Raw genomic sequence first — 19909 nt, 5'->3', positions numbered from 1 at the left:
TGCCTGTTGTTTTTGCCTTTGCTTCCCCCAACAAAAAAACAAAACAAAAACAAAAACAAAAAGGGAAAAAGAGCAACAATAAAAACGACAACAACAGGAAGAAGCGAACGGCGTCTGCAAAAGTGCAGTTTAATGTCTCAAAAATTTATCGTTGGCGTTTTGGTATGCACTCTGCTCCAAACATGGGCAATAAACCACATGAACAACAAAATCGGCCGAAAAAAACAAAAGCCCAAATACAGACAGCGGGCTCAAAACTACTAACACCAAGCCAAAAAAAAACAAAAAACAAAAAGAAAGCCTCGCTGAAGTCAACAAAAAATCGTTCAAAATATGTTAAGCTGCAAGGAAATAAGCCAGGAGAACACGACAAAACAATTTGGTTTTAAAGAATGGATTCGCTTGACATGACCAAAAAATGAGACAGGCCAAAGGTCAATTCGAGTTGCTCTGAGTTATAAAAGGGAATACAATTGGGTCTCCTTTTCTCGCTGAGAAATCATGCTTACAAAATAAAATTACAGAAACCCACAAACATTTGAATACTTTAATCAATCCGAAACCAAATTAATGAAAAGGGTGAGACACTGGCCAGCTGGCTATAGAATTTCTTTAATTATATCCAGTAGGTAACATAGTTTGTTGATTCCCATCACCCATCACCGACTGATGTAATTCCGGATGATGATGTGTCCGCGTAATTCTGCGGGGCAAACCAATCGATGGCCAGCTCCTCCCCATCCGGTTAATGGGCTTTTGAAGGCCAGTCGCAGACCCAGTTCCCATTTCCCCATTTCCCATTTCCCATTTGCCATTTCCAGGTGCCCAGTTCCCAATCCTCGCGAGGAGAACGCGTGGCGGAAGTGACCTGACCTGGCCATAACATCAAGCGGGGGGAATGAAGAAAAAAAAAACCCATGCACGAATTGAAAAGGACGTACTGGCCATCAATGTTAACGGTTTTTTCGGTGCGCCAGGGCCAAAATCAAATGGGCCAAATCAAAGTTAATTGAGAACTAAAGTGAAAATCAAATGTTTATGGTGGGTGGGCGGTCAACAAGCGGGCAACAAAAGAAGCCAACGCCAACGCAATTAACCAAAGTTGCGAGACGTGGCGCACCTTAAAGAGTCCGAGTTCCCAAAGCAGAAAAGCACACCAAAACCACAGCACACTTGCACAAAATCTATATAGATTTATCAAACGTATATAGTTCAAGTAATTAAATTCTAAGTAGATTTAAAGATAACTAATCTTGAAAGATTTCAAATCACTAACGAAGCCACCCAAAAGTATGCAATAGTTTTTGAATTCAATTAGTTAACCTCTCCGATTTCTCTCTGTGTGGCAACAAAGCACTGTATCTGAGCATTGGTATCTTATTAAGGTTTTTTCTATCTGCCTTGGTTTTCCTTTGTGGTTTACGGTTTACTTGACGCAATCCACCGGCGAACCGCAGTGATGACAAAACAACGAGAAACTATGAAAACCGAAAACCGAAATCCAAATCCACACGCATCGAGAACACACAGTTTTCCCAAACACAAAACCAGCGAACACCCACTGACTTCTAACGGGGAAAAGCACCTCGAAACCCAAAAGACAACCATAAAAATGGTGATTTTCCACAGAGATTTCCTTGGCATATGATCGAAAAGGTGTCGGTTACGTTATATGCTAGTGCTATAATGTGGGCGAAGTGCCCGACATTCGAACTGAATACCATTAGCCTCAGTTCCCTTGCACTTTCGATGCAATTTGACATTTTAACGAGCTCTGTCGCCGCGGATGATGATGCCATCAAATCGTACAAGGTTTTTCCAGCGATTGGCTTTTCGGTTTTCAGTCAGTAGGTCGTCTTGCGGTCCGCGGAAAATGAAAGTATCTTGCTGTTTGGTCCCCACACCGACTGACTTTGTTTGCTCCATTAAATGGGGCTTCAAAGAGCGATAAATGGGGAGGTTTAACTTTTTTTTAAAGCATACTAAAGGAAGTGGCGTACGGTAATGGAACTCTATTGTTTTATAACAGGGAAACCAATTAATAATGGTAAAGTGAAGCTTAGTTCGATTTTGTATCTGTTATTAAGGATGCAAATCTACACGATGTGAAAAATGGCGATCAGACATTTTTACATTTTTGGTAAGGGGTGAGTCACATTTTTTTGAAAATTAAAAAAAAAAATTTTTTTAGATTTGAATGGCAATTGATTAGGAATCTTATTACGAGCTTAACGAGGTATGGCATTCCATAATCTGCCCAATATTTATCTTATTATGGCTAAAACAATATTCGTTTTTTAGGTGAAAATGACGACTAGCGATTTTTACATTTTTGGCAAGGCAAATTTTATTAAAAATTTTTTGAAAAATTAAAATTTTCTGGTTTGAATGCCAACTGATTAGGGGTCTTATTACGAGTCTAACGAGGCATCACATTCCATATTCTGTCCATTATTTCACTTTTTATGACAAAAATACTGCATTTTTTGGTGAAAAATGACGATCAGCCATTTTCACATTTCATATTATTTTACTATTTTAAAAGGTATTAGGGACTTACCACAACCAAATCACTATCTCGTCCTGTGACCACCGTTGCGCCGAGCCATTGATAGGATTTTCTGTCCACGACCTCATGTTCTGAATTGTAATTGTTGCCTGATTTGGGAAGAAAAATGCATATTATTAACTCTCCAAACAAATAACAGAGGTCTTTGGCAAATTAAAATAGCAATGCAGCGACGGCAAACTTAAACAACCTAATTTTCAAATACCCCAAAATAAGGCAAATAAAGATTGAGATAAAACAGAGGCAGCGAAAACAAAGACGAAGAAAAATAATTCAGACGGAAATGAACAATTTAGTGAAATTAATATGTACATATTATTGAGCAGGGGAGAAAGGCAAACTAATTAAGCTGCACTGGGAACACAGTACACAGAAAATAAAACAGAGAACACAGAACACTTGAGGACGACGTGGGTAATGATGATGGTCACTTCCTTCAGTCGGTGATTTATGACACGATTTTCGGGGGTAACGTGAGTGAGGTGCTTAGGGGGTATGAAATTGGCAATAGGGGCTAAAAAAAAAAAAAAAAAAAAAAAGAAAACATTGCTGGGGTGTGCGACTGTACAAATTTTGGGCGGGTGCTTCTATTCCTAATGAGGGATAAATGGCCCACGGATGAATCCATCAGGAATCTTAATTAAAAGTGATGGATGAGGTACAAAAATTAGGGGAAATTTAGGTAAAAGGTAGAAAAATAAAATTGAAGAAAATTAAATATCATGTATGTATTTTTTTTTTTTTTTAATACAAATATTGAACACTCAATGAAATTCTATGAATTCAAAACTGAATCACCAGTATGCAAATCATTTGTATTTCATCAATCATTAATGAACTAGTCACAAAAAACGGAAATACAATTCCTTCCGTTGTGATTTTATTTATCCATTTTTTGTATCTTTAGTCATAACTGAAATAAGCCAACGCGTTTTTAAGATGAAAGGTGAATAAGATCTAACAACTAATGGATGGATGACAGAATGCCCGATGAATCACTTAAGTAGATGACCAAACGAACCTGCGAGCTGAATGAAGCACCTGTTGACTCCTTTTTTTTAAGCCATATTACGCATGAGTTCGAGCAGAGATTTATACATTATTTTAGCGAAATTGAAAGGGAGCTGAGGAGCTGAGGAGTGAGGACTTGTGGGGAATTTATGGGACACACCCCCCGTGAGCATTATGGTTCGCCAACATCCATTATCGAGTCTGCAGTCTGATGGGGCACGTGTCAATAACTTTTCCCCGAGGTGATTTTCTTTTTCTTTTTTTTCACGTTGCAAAATCAAATTGCGTATTTATGGCAGACAAACGCAGAGTGGAGGAGAGCCGTCGTCGGTTAATGGGAAAAATATGCAAAAGCAGAAAGCGTGAGGCGCAAGAGGAAGTTTACTGGGAGGTTGGTGAGTAAGTTTATCATTTCCGTTTTATGCCCAGGATGTTCCCTCCAATTGTCTAAAAATATATTATTGCAATGCTGTACATATATTCTTTTTCCATTTTTTTTCTTTTTTTTTTAGTGCCACTGCACGTTGGGCATTCTTCGCATTTTGCATACTAAAAGGTTGCGCATGCGCGTAGGCCATAAATAAACTAATTGCGATTTTCGCTTCCCTGGCGCCAGTTTTAAGGAGCGAATTGGCGCCAAGTTCGCCGCTAGAGAAGTGCCATCCTCTCACACGGGCAACCCAGAGACACAGACTCGAAATGGCTGCCCGATTTAAGTGTTTCGTTTGGGTATTACCCTCCTCGCGTTTTGCTTCCTTTTCACTTCGATTAAATTACCTTTGGAATCGAATGGCACCAATTTGCAGTCGTCGTCGTTCAGGCTGCATTTGAAGACGCCGCCGGCCTCCGTCACGCCCTGTTGATAGCGGGACGTATCGAATTTGGGGGCTCCGACGATCAGGCTGACACTGCAAGGGAGAATATTGGGGTTAGAATGGGAAATAATCATGGCTTTTAATACTATATACATGTGTTTATTGCTGCAAAATTGATAGCAAGATAAACAATGCAATTTAAAACATACTTTTATTTAAAAACATGCTAAGTTGTTTCATATAACATAAAGTAATAATATTGGTTTAAGAGTGTGAAATAAAACTGGGATAAAATAGGTACTCTATATAAGTTTGTAAGTTTTTATATTAAAAACCCTACTCATGGTTTTCTGAAATTAAAGAACACGCTTCGCTATTTCAATAAAAATTTAAGTGTCTGTCCTAATTGAAAATTTAACAATTTGTTGAATCATCTCTTGAAGGTCCAACCCCGCTCGAAGCCATTTATGATCACCAGTGTTTGGTATTTCTGGGCATTCTTTTAGCACTTTAAATTGAATTCCTGAAGTTCCCTCAAGCAAGCCGATAAACCTCCCCATTCGCCATCGTCATCGCCATCGCCATTCGCCATTTGGCAACCCGCACCCTCGTCGATCTTTTTCTCCCCTGAAAACTCTGAATTTCCGAGAGTCAGTGGTTTGGGTTCTGGTGGTTCTAGTGGTTCTGGTGGTTCTGGCTTTTCTGGTGGTTCTCCAGTAGCTCTGCGTTCTCCTCCAGGGGCGGCAGTTCATCATGGCACGCACATTGACAGCTGTCATTAGCATTGAATGCGGAAGTGCGGCGAACAGAAAAGACCGGAGAAGAAAAGGGTGCCCGGCCGATGGTCGTCGGCTTTAACCCTAGGGTGCACTAAATGGGTCTTCATTAAAATTGAAAATAACAAAACCGAAAGTGAGTGCATGCACAGTCGAAAATTAAGTAATCAATTTGATTCTAATTCACTTTATAATAAAATTCTCAAGTTGTTTTATGGAAACGTTTAATGTAAATTTTGAAAAGCATAACAAAAAATACATATCTATAATATAAATACAAAATTTAATTAAAAATTTAATTTAATTGGCCATCTGTATTTTCGTTCATTTAGCATACATTTTTCTGAATATCTCATAGAACTTCTCATGTTTTCTTTCCGTGTAAAGAGACTTCTGCGGATGCTACAGAAGGCACGCCGCAAACGGTCCAAATCAAACACTTGAGAGTTGATTAAAGCACCGCCCCTCCCCCTCCGCCCATCCATGCCCCGCCCCCTCAGCCACCCCCTTGCTGATCCGCCCCCTTATTGAGCGACCTGCTCAACCCACATGCAACAATTTGACGCTTCACTAAAGCAAAAATCGCACAGATGCGTGAAACTCGAGAGGGAGCGACCCAAAGAAGATCGCGGACGGAACTTCCTATGAATGGGCGACTGGCTACACTGAGCGAAAAAACCATGAACCACAGCCATACTAGAATTTAAAAATAAACTAACAACACTATGAAGATCACACATATTACATTATATTAACAGCACAAACTCTTTTAAGATGCTTTTAAAAAGAGTACTAATTTTTCAATGAGGTAAGATCTATTAATTATTACATACATATTATATATATTTTATAATATATAATATTTAATATATATATTTTTAAGTGCATTACAAATGGGAGGGTTTCTGAGCGAATGAATGAAGCGGGTCCTTGGAAGTTGGCAAGCATTTGCAATGTATTTAAAAATGATTTAAATTGCACAAACAAGCAGCTGCATTTTATTACAGAGCAAGGGAAATTCTTTGGGTTTCGGGCCGTAAAACCCATACCTTAAAGCTCTATTTCAGTGCTTTCTCTCTCATAACCAGAATTCACTCAGAAATATAGCTTTGAAATCTGTTCTCAGCGCTTACATCATTGGCATTCATCGAACGGCGGCGATTCGATCATTCTCTCGCTCCCAGTTGGCTATAATTAATATTAATTTATGGACAAACAGCCAAACAGGCGAACAGACGAACAGAAATGACACAAGCTCAAACCCAAACAGGTTCCCCATCCTCCACCAATTTTTATTTGAGGGGGCGCCTTGCAGATCGCATTTGCATTTCATTAAACTCAATCGATGAATAACAGAAATTCTGAACAGAGGAGAAGAGAAACCTTTCTTCACCCGTTGACTAATGCATATTTGTTTATTTGACTCATTTCAATTGACTTCCCAGAATTGCCCAGACCAATATTTATTTTTATACCACGGAATCGAGCAATTTACTTAAACGTCACAGGAAAAATATAAATAGAGCATTATATCAGTTTGTTTGCTCGCCCTTTTCTTTCAATTAATGCATTATCAGTTGGTTGGATTTCTATACTAACATTTCTAAAACTTAGTAACAACTTATCTTACTTGGAATTGCATAACTTTTATGAACATATTCTCGATATCGTGAATATTTTCCACCCATTGCCAAATGAAATTGAGGCAGTCAAGCGTTCCGGCTTACGTAATTTTAATTTGTAAATTGGTGAGCACGCGTCAGTACGGAATGCGATGATATTATATTTGTTTTGGTGCTCAGTGGACCTTATAGAGATCAAAACCCCCGACCGCACACAATGCCAGCCTCTAAAATAATCAAAATCAATGCGAGCCAATTGAAAAGTGTATAAAAACACGAAGCCAGGCGCCAAACCAACAAATGCGATTGTTCGATCTTCGATTTCGATACAGATACAGTTCGAATGTCTCAATTGGGAAAAGGAGCGACCGCAGGCAGGAATTAGTAGATAGATAGATGGATTGAAAACCAATTTTCCGCACACATGTCTTGAACACAGAAACAGAACAGAATTCAGGGGAAAAAGGGAGCGCCGTCGAAGAAGATACAATAAAATAAATAAATGGTGTAGAATGAGAACCTTCTGTTCGTTCGCGCCTTGAATGCTAAATTGAGGATTGAGGATTGAGGATGGCCAGGAGGGACCCGTCTTGAATTACCTTCAACTTCAACTTCGACTTTGAGTTTAACTTCGACGTCGCGTGCAGCAGCCGCAATAAAAATAATGTTTTAAAAATAACATTTTCGAGTAATTTTCGAACCGCTCTTAACCCCCGACTTCCGAGTCATTCGCCGAACACATGCTCGCAGGATGTGACGCGGCTATATACGTACATAAACTGGTACGTATATACGGTAAATATATATATACACGTTGAGGTCCCAGTGCGATTTCTAGACCCACTCCAGTTCACTTTACGAGCGATGTGATGTGATGTGGGTGAAGGGCTCGTGTGAAGCTGCGCATGCTTCCTGCCACTTTTTTCTCCTGAATGAATAAAATCCACAGTGCAGCAGAGAAGTAAACGGACGAAGGAATTAAATACCTCAGAAAGCTGTAGTATCTACACTTTTTAATTTAATTTTGATTTAATATATGATCACGATATCATTTCCTATTCAACAAGGCAAGATCATACCTCATAACACTTTTTTCTCCTGAATGAACTCGATCCACAGTGCAGCTGAGAAGTAAGCGGACGAGCGAATTTAATAGCTCAAGGAAGCTGTAGTATCTACACTTTAAATAGAGTTTAATTTTAATTAAATATATGATCATGATATCATATCCTATTCAAAAGGCAAGATCATACCTCATAACTCTTTTTTCTCCTGAATGAACTCGATTCACAGTGCAGAAGAGAAGTAAGCGGACGAGGGAATTAAATACTTCAAGGAAGCTTTAACTAGAATTCAATTTGAATTGAATATATCATCATGATATCATATCCTATTCAACAAGGCAAGATCATACCTTGGCTTACAACCACTTCAAAGTTCTGATATCTTTTGAGAAGTTTCGCTATCATCAGCATACCAGAATCTCTTGGGCTTTAATCTTCTCAAAGTGATCTTGTCAGCATAAAAATCTTGAAGAGATCGCTCCAATTTCCGTTGATTCGCTCAGCACTTCATAATCACATAAACTGCATTTCAAGTTTTGAATTTATTTCCCCCATTCCAAGGAAATGCTTTTGTGTTGAAACTTTTCAGCCAACTTCCGCTGAACTAGACTGACTTTTCGGGGAGACTGTCACCCGTAACCTTTTGAGTAAATAATAAAAACGGCTGCATTTCAATTTCGATTTCGAATCGAAAAGAGCCAACTCACTTGCGGAGTCAGGCGGCGTTTAAGGAACCGAAACGATCGGATCGGATCGGATAGGATACCTAAGTCGCGATATGAGGGTGAGGATAGGCACAACAACGAAAAACCCCGGGGAAATATCGGGGAAAAGTGGGCAATGTCGAGGGCGTGTCGGCGCTAAACATGTGTGCGCCCCCCGGCGGTCTGGGAAAATTGAAACCCTTGCACACGTGACAGAGGCCCGGCGTTTGTTTTGTCCATTGAGCGATTTACCATTTACCATTTTCAATTTTCCATTTCCCCATTTACTATTTTCCCTCTTTTCCACTGCGTTTTCCTAAAACCGAAGTGCGTGTGCGGTTTGCCGGCACCTTTTTTACACATTGACACTTCCGTTTTTCCCCCGCCAGCTGATCTGCGATCTTGGATTATTATTCGACGATCTCCGATGGATAGATATCCATATCCCGGCACTCGAGACTCCGCAATCAAGCGGCAATTAAGGCGGTTCGGCCAAACAAACGAAAATGCCAAAGTAACCGCGTACACAGAGAAATAAAAAGCTGACCAAATAAGAAAATATGTTATTTAAATGGTAGTGCAGTAATACTCCATTTTAAATATGAAGACGATAACTTAAGATTTCCATTGATATTGATTGAATTTGAGGACAATCTTTATTTAATCTATTTATTTTAAGGAAATGAAATATTTTATAAAGAGTATTTTTTATTTCACAGAAAGGTGTTTTATTTATAAGTAAGTTTTGGTATATTTTGAATTTATTTATTTCAAAGAAAGTGTGATACTTTGCTCTCTCTGCAAGTACGGCATAAATATTTGAAATCAATTACACTTCTCATTGGCCGCCGCCGTTTTTGCCATTTCATAACCACAACAAAAAGGCCGAGAGACAAGCGATCGATCGATACGATCTCAGCTGCAGCTGACAGTAGTTTATTTGAGTTTATGCAATAGATAGATAGATAGATAGATAGATAGATCGGGGGAGAGCTATATAATATAGCAGGAGCGGGCTGGCTGGAGACCCCAAGTGAACTCCTCAAGTGATCTCCGATTGTCTCGATGTTGGTGGCCCACTGCAGAAGCTAAAAATAATTTGAGCGGGACTTTGTAGATGCTATCTTCGAGATGCGATTGCTGAGCGGGTCGGGAAAAAGGTTTTCCCTTAATGGAAAGTGTCGTAGTTATTAGTGAAAAGTGCATCTGCTCATCCCCTTAACATAAATGGGAATTAATTGATGAAATTATTCACTGTAGAGGATTAACAATTGTCAGCTGGATAAGTAGTTTATTTAAAAGGAAGAAAACTCTTTATAGAACTAACCTTCAAGAAGTTTACTCATTGTTCTTGAAACAACAAAGATTTCACTTGGCCTTTAATAAAGGCATCCCGCCAAGAAGCCAAGAAGCTGATGGAGCAGATGCAGCATTCAGGGATCCCAAAAGCAGGCGAGGAACGAGGAACGGGGCCAACGAGGCTAATGAGTCGGCCTGGCCATTATCCATTATCCATTTTTGCGTCTATAAGGAAACTTGTGGCCAAGCGATCGACTCTCTCGTTCTGGATAACGGACAAACGACTTTATTTGGCCAATTGGGTGAAGCGGCGGTGACAACCTTGCCGCTCGCAAACACTTGACCGTAAATAGCACACACGAAACTATGTCGCACCGAGATAGAGATACAGATACAGATACAGATACAGATACAGATACAGATACAGATACAGATACAGATCCATTCGCCAAGGTGGCAATGCCTCTGCAGATCCAGATACAGATAGAAGTACAGGTAGAGGCTGAGATTCAGATACGGATACACCACCGCCATGCGATGTATTAATTGCCACCGCCAGGGCAAACCACACAAACCACATATTGGCCAACGGCTTTGGGCCGTTGCCTTATAAACAATAACCACAACTAGTTACTTAGCCACCTTGTGTTTACCACTTTCCTCACTTCGCTGTTCGCTGTCGCCGCGGCCTTTTGTCTCCCCAGTTGGCACACAATTATCTCATGAGGCTGCCGCAGAACGGAGTCGGGTAATTTTAAGCTTTTAGCGGTGGGGAGACCCCTCACCGCCGACCTCCAAAGTGGTAATGCCCTTCGGCAGCTGGGCAGTAATGCTCTGCGGATTGCCAAGAGCCCAATTCCCAGATAAGCCATCCCCAGATGGGTTATACTATACTACTATATATATTTGAGTTGGCAGATAGTGCTATCAATATGAATACTGTCTGAGCAAAGTGGTATATATATATTTATTGGCTTACATTATGTCATTTAGACTTAATGGTTTCAAACCTTTCGGATTATAAACAAGATTTGAATACAAGATTTGGAGTAACATTTTAAGCTAGGAAACGGAACTTATTTTATTATTATTTGTATTTTTCCCAGAACTATATAGTTTCAATTACGCTATATAGTTTTTGAACAAGATACATGCTAAACACTTTGAGATACTTCTCAGCAAACTGAGAAAAGAGTATCCAAAGTTCAAGCATCTTGGGTCAGAAGTCGGATGGTGCTAACTTTTTGTTCTGCATCTGTATCTATGTATCTATGTATCTGAATCTCGAAGTGTCGCCTCTTCTGGGGCAGGGTCTAACCAAATTCCGAGTCTGTTTGCGTCTGTTTATTGAATTGTAAACATTTTTAACGCTGCATTTAAATAATTTTCGTTGCTTTTAAGTGCACTTAGCGCGATCGCTCGTTTTTTTCTTCCTCTCTCTCTAGTTTTTTTTTTTTTGCTTTTGTTGTGTTGAGTTTTTGGATCTGCTCCGCCGGTCGTGTGTGTATATGGATTATAAAAACTTATGGCGAAGAAAGAAGTGCAAACGTCCAAAAGGCCATTCAGACACGTAGAAAGATGCTGTTGGTCTGATAGCCTGGTCGCCACTCTACTCTTTCACCCAGCCACTCTCTCTATCAATGGAACGTATCTTCGGCTTTTCCTCGGCTCTTCAGTCTTCTGCCGCCAGCTCTCTTCAGTTTCAGTCTACCCACCCCACCCCACCCCACCCCCTTGCTTTTCCCATCCAACTAACGTGCGAAAAGTCGAAGAAGACTAGAGATCCCAGCGCATCCCAGAATGCATCCAGAATGCACAGAACTTAAATTATTATTTTTAACAATTTTAAATGATTGGAAAATTACATTTATATGACTTCATTTAAAAAGTGATGAAAATGAAATCTTTATTTTCTTATCTTGAAAAATCTTGTTCCTATGTGTTATCAAACAATATTAAACGAAATCAAAGTTGAATTTATACAACTTATTTAAGGTAAGTAGAAAGGGAATCTCCCATTTTATTCCTACCATGATACTAGATCTTCCTTCCCCTGTTTCTTTCAGTGTAGTCCAGAGACCATGCGATTAACACGGTCCATCAAGCTGAACTTTGCGGGTTCAGAAAGGCTATCGCGCGAATCGAACGGCTCACATGAATAGCGTGAAAGTATTGGGCATTGGGCGAGGCGGGAAATATGTTTTTCGCCATTTGTCAGGGGTCAGGCACTCGGCCCAAAACACTTTCCGCTCGAGAGTCGTATGGAGAGTGTCCCATATAGATTTATATGACTGCACAGTGCAATGGGCCACTGCGCCACTCTCCCATAAATTTATCAATGAATCTCCGAATGGAAGGGAAGGGAACGGCTGCCATATCTTGTGCCGATTGAAATTAATGGGTGTATTAGTATTCCGAATGCATTTCCACACGCTCCTCGATAGCGATAGCGAGAAAAGAAAAGTGGTTGCGTGCTGGGAGCTGGGAACTGGGAGCTGGGAGTGCAGATAGTGCAGCCGGAATCTCCTCTCACAGATTAACATGTCACTGGATTATCTATCCCCCAGAATGAGCGGCGATACTCGTATCTTGGATTATGAGGGCTAAGTACGGCATTGTCTTGCCAAATGGTATCTCTCAGTTTTCCACGAGGTTGATAAGATTTAATGTACGTAGTGTACGTATCTTTGAGTTGTTTAGTATACGAAACTATATACTAAATAAAAAACGAAATACGAGAATTTCAATTTAAATTTATCACATTTAGGGAAATGACGAATTTCAGTAGCTCTTTATTAAATTCAAAGCGTGCTGCGTCTTATATGATTAATCTTAAATGAGACTGATTTTGGGGCACATTTCCCCCAATGAAGATAACTCATTGAAAAGAAAATCACAGAGGGAAAGTTCAAGATTGTCGTTGAAAGACAGAGGGAAATAAATGACCCTATTAAATAACTATATTTAATGACGAGCTCAAGAAACAAGATCCAAGTAAACTAAAAATTATTTAGAAATGTTTTCAAGTAAAACTGATACTTTAAATGTAAGTTTAAAATTCCAATAAATTCGTATACCCATCGGTAGATATTTCAAAGGGACTTTGATTGGATTTTGATGACTTACTTGTTCTGACTGCCGAAGAATCCACTGCGAGCCTTGTGCATCGCGATACTGAATCCGAACATCGAGTTGGTCGCCTGCCGGAAGCGGACGTAACTGGGCAGGTCGAGGTTATAGCCATCGGTGGACACCGCGATCAGCAGCAGGATCAGGAGCAGGGATTGACCCATCCCTTGCTGGAAGAGCGATCCACTCATTTCGCCGTTCGCCGTTCGACTTTCTTTCGCTGAGTTCTTTCTTCTGGGTTTTTACTTTCTTTCGAATCGATTTCGTTGGGTTTGCATCCAGGAACTTTGCACTTTTACGCTTGCATCTTCACAGCTGTCGATCGAGATCGAGATCGAGAATTATTATAACATATGGTCAAAAGAGACGCACACACACACACGCGACTTTATTTATTATATAAACTCAACCTTGGCCGAAATGAGATTCCAAAACCGAAACCAACGACAAAAAATGAGCATAAAACACAAAAGCCAAAAACAAAAACAAAAAACAGAAAACAGAAAAAGACTACTATATTCTTCAAGTCAGCAAATGTTGAGTGTCTCTGTGCCTCAGCGTCTATATCTCTATATATCTCTATCTGTACGCTTGTCTCCGCTCGGCGCTCTTAACATCAAGATATCTTGGCCTTGGGGAATCGCGAGGTGGGCGGGGTGGTTTGCTTTGCTTTTGGTTTGGTCGGAAGTCGGGGCAATTACGGCTGCTCCAAATCAGTCGTCTTTATTACACGGTTCAGTTTCCCATTACATTATATTTTCGACTTTCAATGCCAAAAATCCAATAAACGGTTATTTGATTTCAGAAGTGGTTGTATCTCATTAAAGTTATTTATATATTTATTTCTGAAGTAAAAAACGAATTTTTATTTGAATAAATTTTATTGTTTACTTTACTATCTTTTTTTGCATTGCAATTATATATTTGTACACCTTTCTCGGTTATCTTTGGGCGAAAGTTAGGGTATCAGTAGGTTCGTTTATTTATCTCTGGCTAATTCTTAAATCAGATTTGTTGGTTTTTTTTTTGACATTTTTGACGGGTTCTCTTTGTGCTTTATGCTAAGATTTTGGCGCGTTCTACGCTCAGCCACGATGGTGACGTAATGAGCCGTCAAACAGGTTGGCCAAAATAACAAAATAACGGCCAAAGTCAGCAGACTCTTGGCCAGGCTAAAAATCGGGCAACCAGCCCTTCCCACACAATAAAATTTAACCTGCTCTTGTTTCCAGATAACTTTCAACGAAGATTAACAAAACTAATAATATAACCATATAGCTTGACAGTTTGTCTTGAAAATATTAAAATGAATAGAGCACTTCAACCATTTTAAGGAGATTTATTTTTACTGTGCAGTTGAGTTTCTCTGACAAGAAGAAAAAACAAGTTGTAGGCGGTGAGCAGGTGACATTTGACACATTTTCCACCGTACGACTAGCATGCATTATGCCTAGTTTTTCCGGCGAGCGTGTGGGCGAGTTGGTTCATTGATGGGCGGCTGCCATTCATTCATAGACACGAAAATGAATTATAATTAAAAAACAAAAAAATTCGCTGCCATATGGTGAAGGCAATTTAACGATCAGACAATTGATCATGCGGTTCACATTCACAATGCCAATCGACTGTGCCAATATAAATAAGTCAGTTAATTCTGTGCCCCACGAAACGCCAGGCAAAAGTCAATTGTAAGCAGAAAGTAGTAAATTTGCATAAAAAACTAAGCTCGTAGCCAAGCTATTTGCATTTAAATGCAAAAGAAATATAAAAAAGACTAGAAGTAACGCTAAGCTATTTGCAAATCGTTTGGAAAGTTTCTTAACATAGTTGCCTTGCTACGTTTTTTCTATTTTTACTTTATTTACTGTTTTAATTTATGGCACTGCTCGCACTTCCAGCCGACTTTTTAAAAATAAATATGCTGATAATCTTCTTCAGTGGCGGATTGTTTGATGGCAAAAAAGTTAGACTCCTGGACTTATTTTAGGATTCTTTTTTTCTTGTTCCTGCAGTTGAGGTAATTAGTCGCAGCCTCTGCTGGAACTGCCTTACAATCTCGCCCAGATGGTTAAGATATGAATTTTTGTATTCAATACAAAAAAAGCACATCAAATTAGTGGAAAAAACGCACACCCGATCATTTATCTAAAAATAAATCTAAAAAGTTGGATGCTGTGTGCTACGCCCAGCAGAGTCCGCCTATATCTAGGTATATATGCACATGTATATATAGACGTGCATATACAGATCTTTTTCTACACTGCACGAAAAATGGGCCAAAACAGCTGAGACCTCAGAGCGTTGCTTCACTTTATTGATTTTGGCTATTTGCGTTTTTTGTTTAAAAAATATGTGTGTACAAAAATATGTACATATATATTTATTTTGTGGCTGCACTTTTCACTGGTGCTCCATCACTTGAAAAAAATGTCAAAAACAAATTTTTAGCACGCCGCGTGATTGCGTTTTTATTATCTCTTCTTGTTTGTAATTAGCAAAGTTCACTTTTATTTTATTTTATTTTTATTTCATTTTATTAATGCTCTACCTCGACAGCGCACGCAGCAAGATTTAAACCGCGACTAAGGAGAGCGAGCTAATGGCGCAAAATATCTGTAAGATACATCTTAGCGCAGTGATAGATACATAGGTGAACTGCTCGCCTACTCATTTCGACTTTATGCTCCGGAGAGCAGCCTCGGAAAACAAACTCAAAGCTCTCTAACAACCAAAATGATAGCAAAAGTTTATTTTTTCATTATCTACGAGCGAGCATCCCACTCGAAAAAAAATTTCAAAGGTGAGTTTTGAGTGGGAAGACTGTAATTTCCGTTAGCAAAAGTTTCGACCATTTTATGTGTCATTTCTGTTGGCATATATGCACGACTGTTTATTCTGGGCCTCTTATAAGATCCACATTTAATATGAATCCATTTTTTATAAATATGTTTTTGCTGTACAAATATTAGAATAAGTTAATTACTTTATATAATGCACATTTCAATTTTTTTGACTCTAGGCTATAAAAAATTATTATTCAAACAAATTCTAAAGGATTAAAAGAAATTTCTATGTGTTGTTTTGCGTACAGCGTATCGCCTTTTGAAACTAGAACACCATAACAAAATAGGGCCGCTCGTTTATCCAGATGGTTTAAATTCGCAATCTTTAGATCTCGGAATCTATTGCAATTTGATCATGCAGGCATTTTTGCCGGCGATCCGAGGCAGAGCAAAGTTAAATGTAAATTAATAGAAACAATCACTGAGCTCTTTTGACTCCACTCATGAATCTGATATCATGTTTCGAGTATCACGCAAGTAATTTGGATTCGCCTTTCAATTACCATCGATTGAATCTGCATACGCGAACGGATTTGCAATTTTCGAACTAAAATTAAATCCGGTGACCGTTAAATTTCCGTTTCGATCGCGAGCGCTTCGAACTCACATCAGCCAAGTTACGCTTCAGCCGACCGAATGCACGAATGGGTCGAGCGCAATCCGCCAGATACTCGGCGAGCGGGGATGCCGGACCGCTCTAGGTTTCAAATGTGCGCGCGAAAGGATCTTCAGAGCTCGAAGAAACCAAAGTGAAATTTATGAACAATATTAAGTGCTTTTTTAGGTCACTTCTTTGCAATTTGTCCAAGAAGTTCAGAGAAACATTTGCGGCATCTTGGTCCAAAATGGTTTCGGAAATTTATAAATATCTACTCAAAAATAATTGTACAAATACGTAAATTTTTAAAAAATATGCCCAAAAACAGGACGAAAAAGGGGTGCCAGATGGATTTACAAGCACGTGGCCAGACCATCAGCAGAACAGCCGTTTTCGCAGTGTAATTTAAGTGAATTGTTTATGCAGACTTTTTGGTCACACTGGCAGATTACGCGACCGAAAGAAGGCTGCGCTGTTCCGGATTCAATCAAATTGCAAGGTTTTTAGTGAGGAAACCGCTGACTTGGCCAGCCAAAAGATGAATAAGGTGATCCGCCAGATGTCCCAGCTGCGTTTGCAGGCGCCACAGGGTGCAGTACTCCTTAAACCGAGCGAAAGTCAAAGCTCCCTGCTTAGCCATAAGAATTCACCACCTGCCTTCCAAGTGAAATCCCTGCACACCGGAGCTTCCACCGGCGTTCTGTGTGCCAAGTGGAACAAATACAACTACGGACCCCGCAAATGGCTGGAGTACAACAAAACGGTCCATCCGCCACAGGAAGCGGACGAGGAGCCCAGGAAAGCAGTAAGAAAACCAGCTTACCACCTTATCTATCAGAGCTAATCTTTCACTTAAATTCACTTTTAGTACGTCTGCCATATGCGAAATAACATCAAATACAGTCCGGACAAGATGTGGTACATCGCTGCCTTCGTTCGCGGAATGTCCGTCGACGAGGCCCTTAAACAACTGAACTTTGTGCTCAAAAAGGGAGCCACCGACGTCAAGGAGACGATTTTGGAGGCCCAGCAAATGGCCGTGGAGCGACACAATGTGGAATTCAAGAGCAATCTGTGGATAGGTAAAAAGTTGGCCCAGAAACTGATTTGGGAACTCTGAATATAAGTTTCCGGGAGGGAATTCCACATTTTGCAAACTTCCTTATCAAATTTCTTATCTCTGCAGCTGCAACCAATCTGCACCTTATTCTACAAATTAATATGTGCTTATTTTACCTTTCAGCCGAATCCTTTGTGGGCAAGGGACGCGTCTTCAAGGGCGTGAGGCGCCATGCCCGTGGTCGCTTTGGCCAGGTGGAGTACAAGCACTGTCACTACTTCGTGAGGCTGGAGGAGGGCGAGCCGCCGCAGCACTACTACCAGGAGCCACAGACGCCGGAGCAACAGTACGAGCAATGGATGGAGCAGATGCGCAGCCGAAAGATTATCAGCTCGCTGTAGATCCCTGCAATTCCACTTCCATTCTACCGATCCGTACTTTTCAAATCCTCGGCCATCGCACTAATCATTTTTTTGTTTTTAGGAAATTGTTTAATAAAAAAAACAAAAGAAAATGTGGAAAAATGTGTCCATTGTTATTTACATTTAGCTACATAAGCTACCTTAATTAAAAGATCGTGACTTTTACGCTTTATATTTACAAAAAATATTTGTAGAAGGGCAATGCAAAATTTTTCCTAGCTTGACAAATTAAAATATTTGTCAGGGAATGGGATTTATACTTAACTTACAGTTTAATAATATAAACCTATCAAGGCGGCAGGAGATTTTTGATTTAACTAATTAACTCAACAATTAATAGGGAAGGAAGGTCCGTAATTTATTTTTTTTTGTACATTTTCCAAAGTGTGTTTGTGGTTTATGCTTGCGATGGCAAAAGTGTGTAAGGGTTTCGATCAATTTGATTTGTGTTTTTATAAATGAACATTACTAAGAGTTTTTTTTAATGTCTTTTGGCTTTAAGAAGCTTTTCATTCAAGTTAAAGTAGCTTAAAGCCGAACCTTCCTTGTTTTCTTTTGACACACAAGCTTGAGCCTCTTTATTGGGATTGGATTCTGACCTTCCTTCCTTTCTTTAGATTTCTCAGAAGCTTGTACCTTACTAGTGCGTTGCTTCCTCTTCATCCTGCAGGGTCTGAGCCAGCAGTTCCTCAATTGGATCTTCTTTGGTTAATATTAGTGCGACCTTCTCCAGGGCCAACGGCTGTCGTTCGCGCACCGCTTCCTCATCCTCCTTGTCCAGTTGCAAACAGGCCAGCTTGGACAGCTGCGAGTGCTTGCTGCGTCCGGCATCACGACGTCGCTTGCGAGGATTACGTTTTGGCTCTTTTGAGTCCTCTTTCTGATTCTTTTCTACAGTTTTCTTCTTCTCTTCCTTCTCCTTATTGCCATCCCTATGAGCTTTAATGAGGTGTCTGGACAAATTCTGGGCACTACTGAAGCAGCGACCGCAGTCTACCGCCACGCACTCAAAACGCCGACCCGAATGAGCGGTAGTCATGTGCTGGCGGAGATTCCGCATGTACGAATAGCTTTTGCCGCAGCCCTCCACTTGGCAAACTAACGCGGACGAGATCTCTGCGTCCTTGTCTTTGTGCTTGGCCTCGATGTGCTGCTTGAGATCACTGGGCTTGTCGTAGGCGCACCCGCAGTGGTAGCACTTGTGGCGATTTCTGCCGTGCAGTGTCTCGCGGCAATGATTTGTGTACAGCGTCCACTTGGCGAACTTCAACGGGCATCCCGGGCACTCATACTGTTTGCAGCTGGCTTCGTGACTCTGGCACTGCCACTCCTGGTAGAATCCGCGCGAGCATTTTCCGCAGGTGAACGGATACGCCTTCGTGTGCTCTCTGATTTCGTGGCGCTTCAACTTGAGTTTCTGCGAGAATTTGGCGGTGCAGTGGCTGCACGGATAAACGCGGGGGCTTTCGTGTGCTTCGCGCATGTGGCGCGTCATGTTGCTGACCGAGACGAACATCTTGCTGCACTCCTCTATCGAACATTTAACCGTTTTCTTGGCCGCCGCCTCGGGTCTTTCGTGGGTGCTCCTTAGATGTCTCTTCAGATGGGTCACAATCGAGTACGTCTTGTCGCAGCCCTCGTACGAACAGGCGTGCTTTTTCTGCAAGGGACGGATGTTACTAGCCACACGGTGGTGTATAAATAAGCTATATAATTACGATTCCCGTGTGGTGATATTCATGGCGGTCCAATTGGTCCAGACGCTTGAAGGTTGCCTCGCATTTCGGGACGCTGCAGGTGTACTTGGCCGTTCCTATGCTGTTGCGGCGCTCCTGGCGCTGCTTGAACTCTTCCAGCACGGTTTCTATGTCGCTATCGCTCGCTACTGGTGCCCCGGGCATTTTCGCCATTTTCGAAATAAATTCTGGCAAAAAAATCTCGTTTCAAACAAAATGTGACAGCCCGGCCAGTGTTGGACAATTGAATACGGAAACTAA

The 19909-nt window shown here is 40.5% G+C and overlaps 3 protein-coding genes across 5 annotated transcripts in view; 1 reads left to right on the top strand and 2 right to left on the bottom strand.

The window, feature by feature from the left end:
- The window catches only part of LOC108098014 (integrin alpha-PS2), a 32278-nt gene extending 15821 nt beyond the window's left edge, over positions 1-16457 (bottom strand). The window contains exons 1-4 of one of the 3 annotated variants that reach the window (XM_017200659.2): positions 16336-16457; positions 12987-13304; positions 4358-4488; positions 2561-2658 (exon numbers count right to left, since the gene is read on the bottom strand). In XM_017200659.2, the coding sequence (XP_017056148.1) occupies positions 2561-2658; positions 4358-4488; positions 12987-13180 (423 nt within the window). In that variant the 5' untranslated portion in view covers positions 13181-13304; positions 16336-16457. Of the gene's footprint in view, positions 1-2560; positions 2659-4357; positions 4489-12986; positions 13305-15537; positions 15665-16335 lie in introns of those variants that run through there. The other 2 variants (XM_017200661.2, XM_017200660.2) reach the window with 2 other exon arrangements.
- Positions 16458-16854: 397 nt separating this feature from the next.
- Positions 16855-18014, top strand: LOC108098122 (39S ribosomal protein L22, mitochondrial). The gene is made up of 3 exons (XM_017200842.2): positions 16855-17235; positions 17299-17512; positions 17674-18014. The coding sequence occupies exons 1-3, from the start codon at positions 16969-16971 to the stop codon at positions 17889-17891; spliced, it is 699 nt and encodes a 232-aa protein (XP_017056331.1). The 5' UTR covers positions 16855-16968; the 3' UTR covers positions 17892-18014.
- On the bottom strand, positions 18005-19889 carry LOC108098121 (transcription factor IIIA). Its single transcript, XM_017200841.2, has 2 exons — positions 19631-19889; positions 18005-19572 (listed from the first exon to the last, which is right to left on the bottom strand). The coding sequence occupies exons 1-2, from the start codon at positions 19820-19822 to the stop codon at positions 18553-18555; spliced, it is 1212 nt and encodes a 403-aa protein (XP_017056330.1). The 5' UTR covers positions 19823-19889; the 3' UTR covers positions 18005-18552.
- Between the last annotated feature and the right edge of the window lie 20 nt (positions 19890-19909).

This window comes from Drosophila ficusphila, unplaced genomic scaffold (genome assembly GCF_018152265.1).
Source record: "Drosophila ficusphila isolate 14025-0441.05 unplaced genomic scaffold, ASM1815226v1 contig_197, whole genome shotgun sequence".
NCBI classification, from domain to species: domain Eukaryota; kingdom Metazoa; phylum Arthropoda; class Insecta; order Diptera; family Drosophilidae; genus Drosophila; species Drosophila ficusphila.
This window is presented reverse-complemented; position numbering and strand designations above follow the sequence as displayed.

What these genes read in the sequence shown, in the direction of transcription:
- LOC108098122 (XM_017200842.2), top strand. Translation starts at nt 16,969, where the DNA reads ATGAATAAGGTGATCCGCCAGATGTCCCAGCTGCGTTTGCAGGCGCCA. An exon ending in ACGAGGAGCCCAGGAAAGCA is followed by an intron (nt 17,236 to 17,298) that starts GTAAGAAAACCA and finishes ATTCACTTTTAG; the next exon opens with TACGTCTGCCATATGCGAAA. An exon ending in CAAGAGCAATCTGTGGATAG is followed by an intron (nt 17,513 to 17,673) that starts GTAAAAAGTTGG and finishes TTTACCTTTCAG; the next exon opens with CCGAATCCTTTGTGGGCAAG.
- LOC108098121 (XM_017200841.2), bottom strand. Translation starts at nt 19,822, where the DNA reads ATGGCGAAAATGCCCGGGGCACCAGTAGCGAGCGATAGCGACATAGAA. An exon ending in AATATCACCACACGGGAATC is followed by an intron (nt 19,573 to 19,630) that starts GTAATTATATAG and finishes CGTCCCTTGCAG; the next exon opens with AAAAAGCACGCCTGTTCGTA.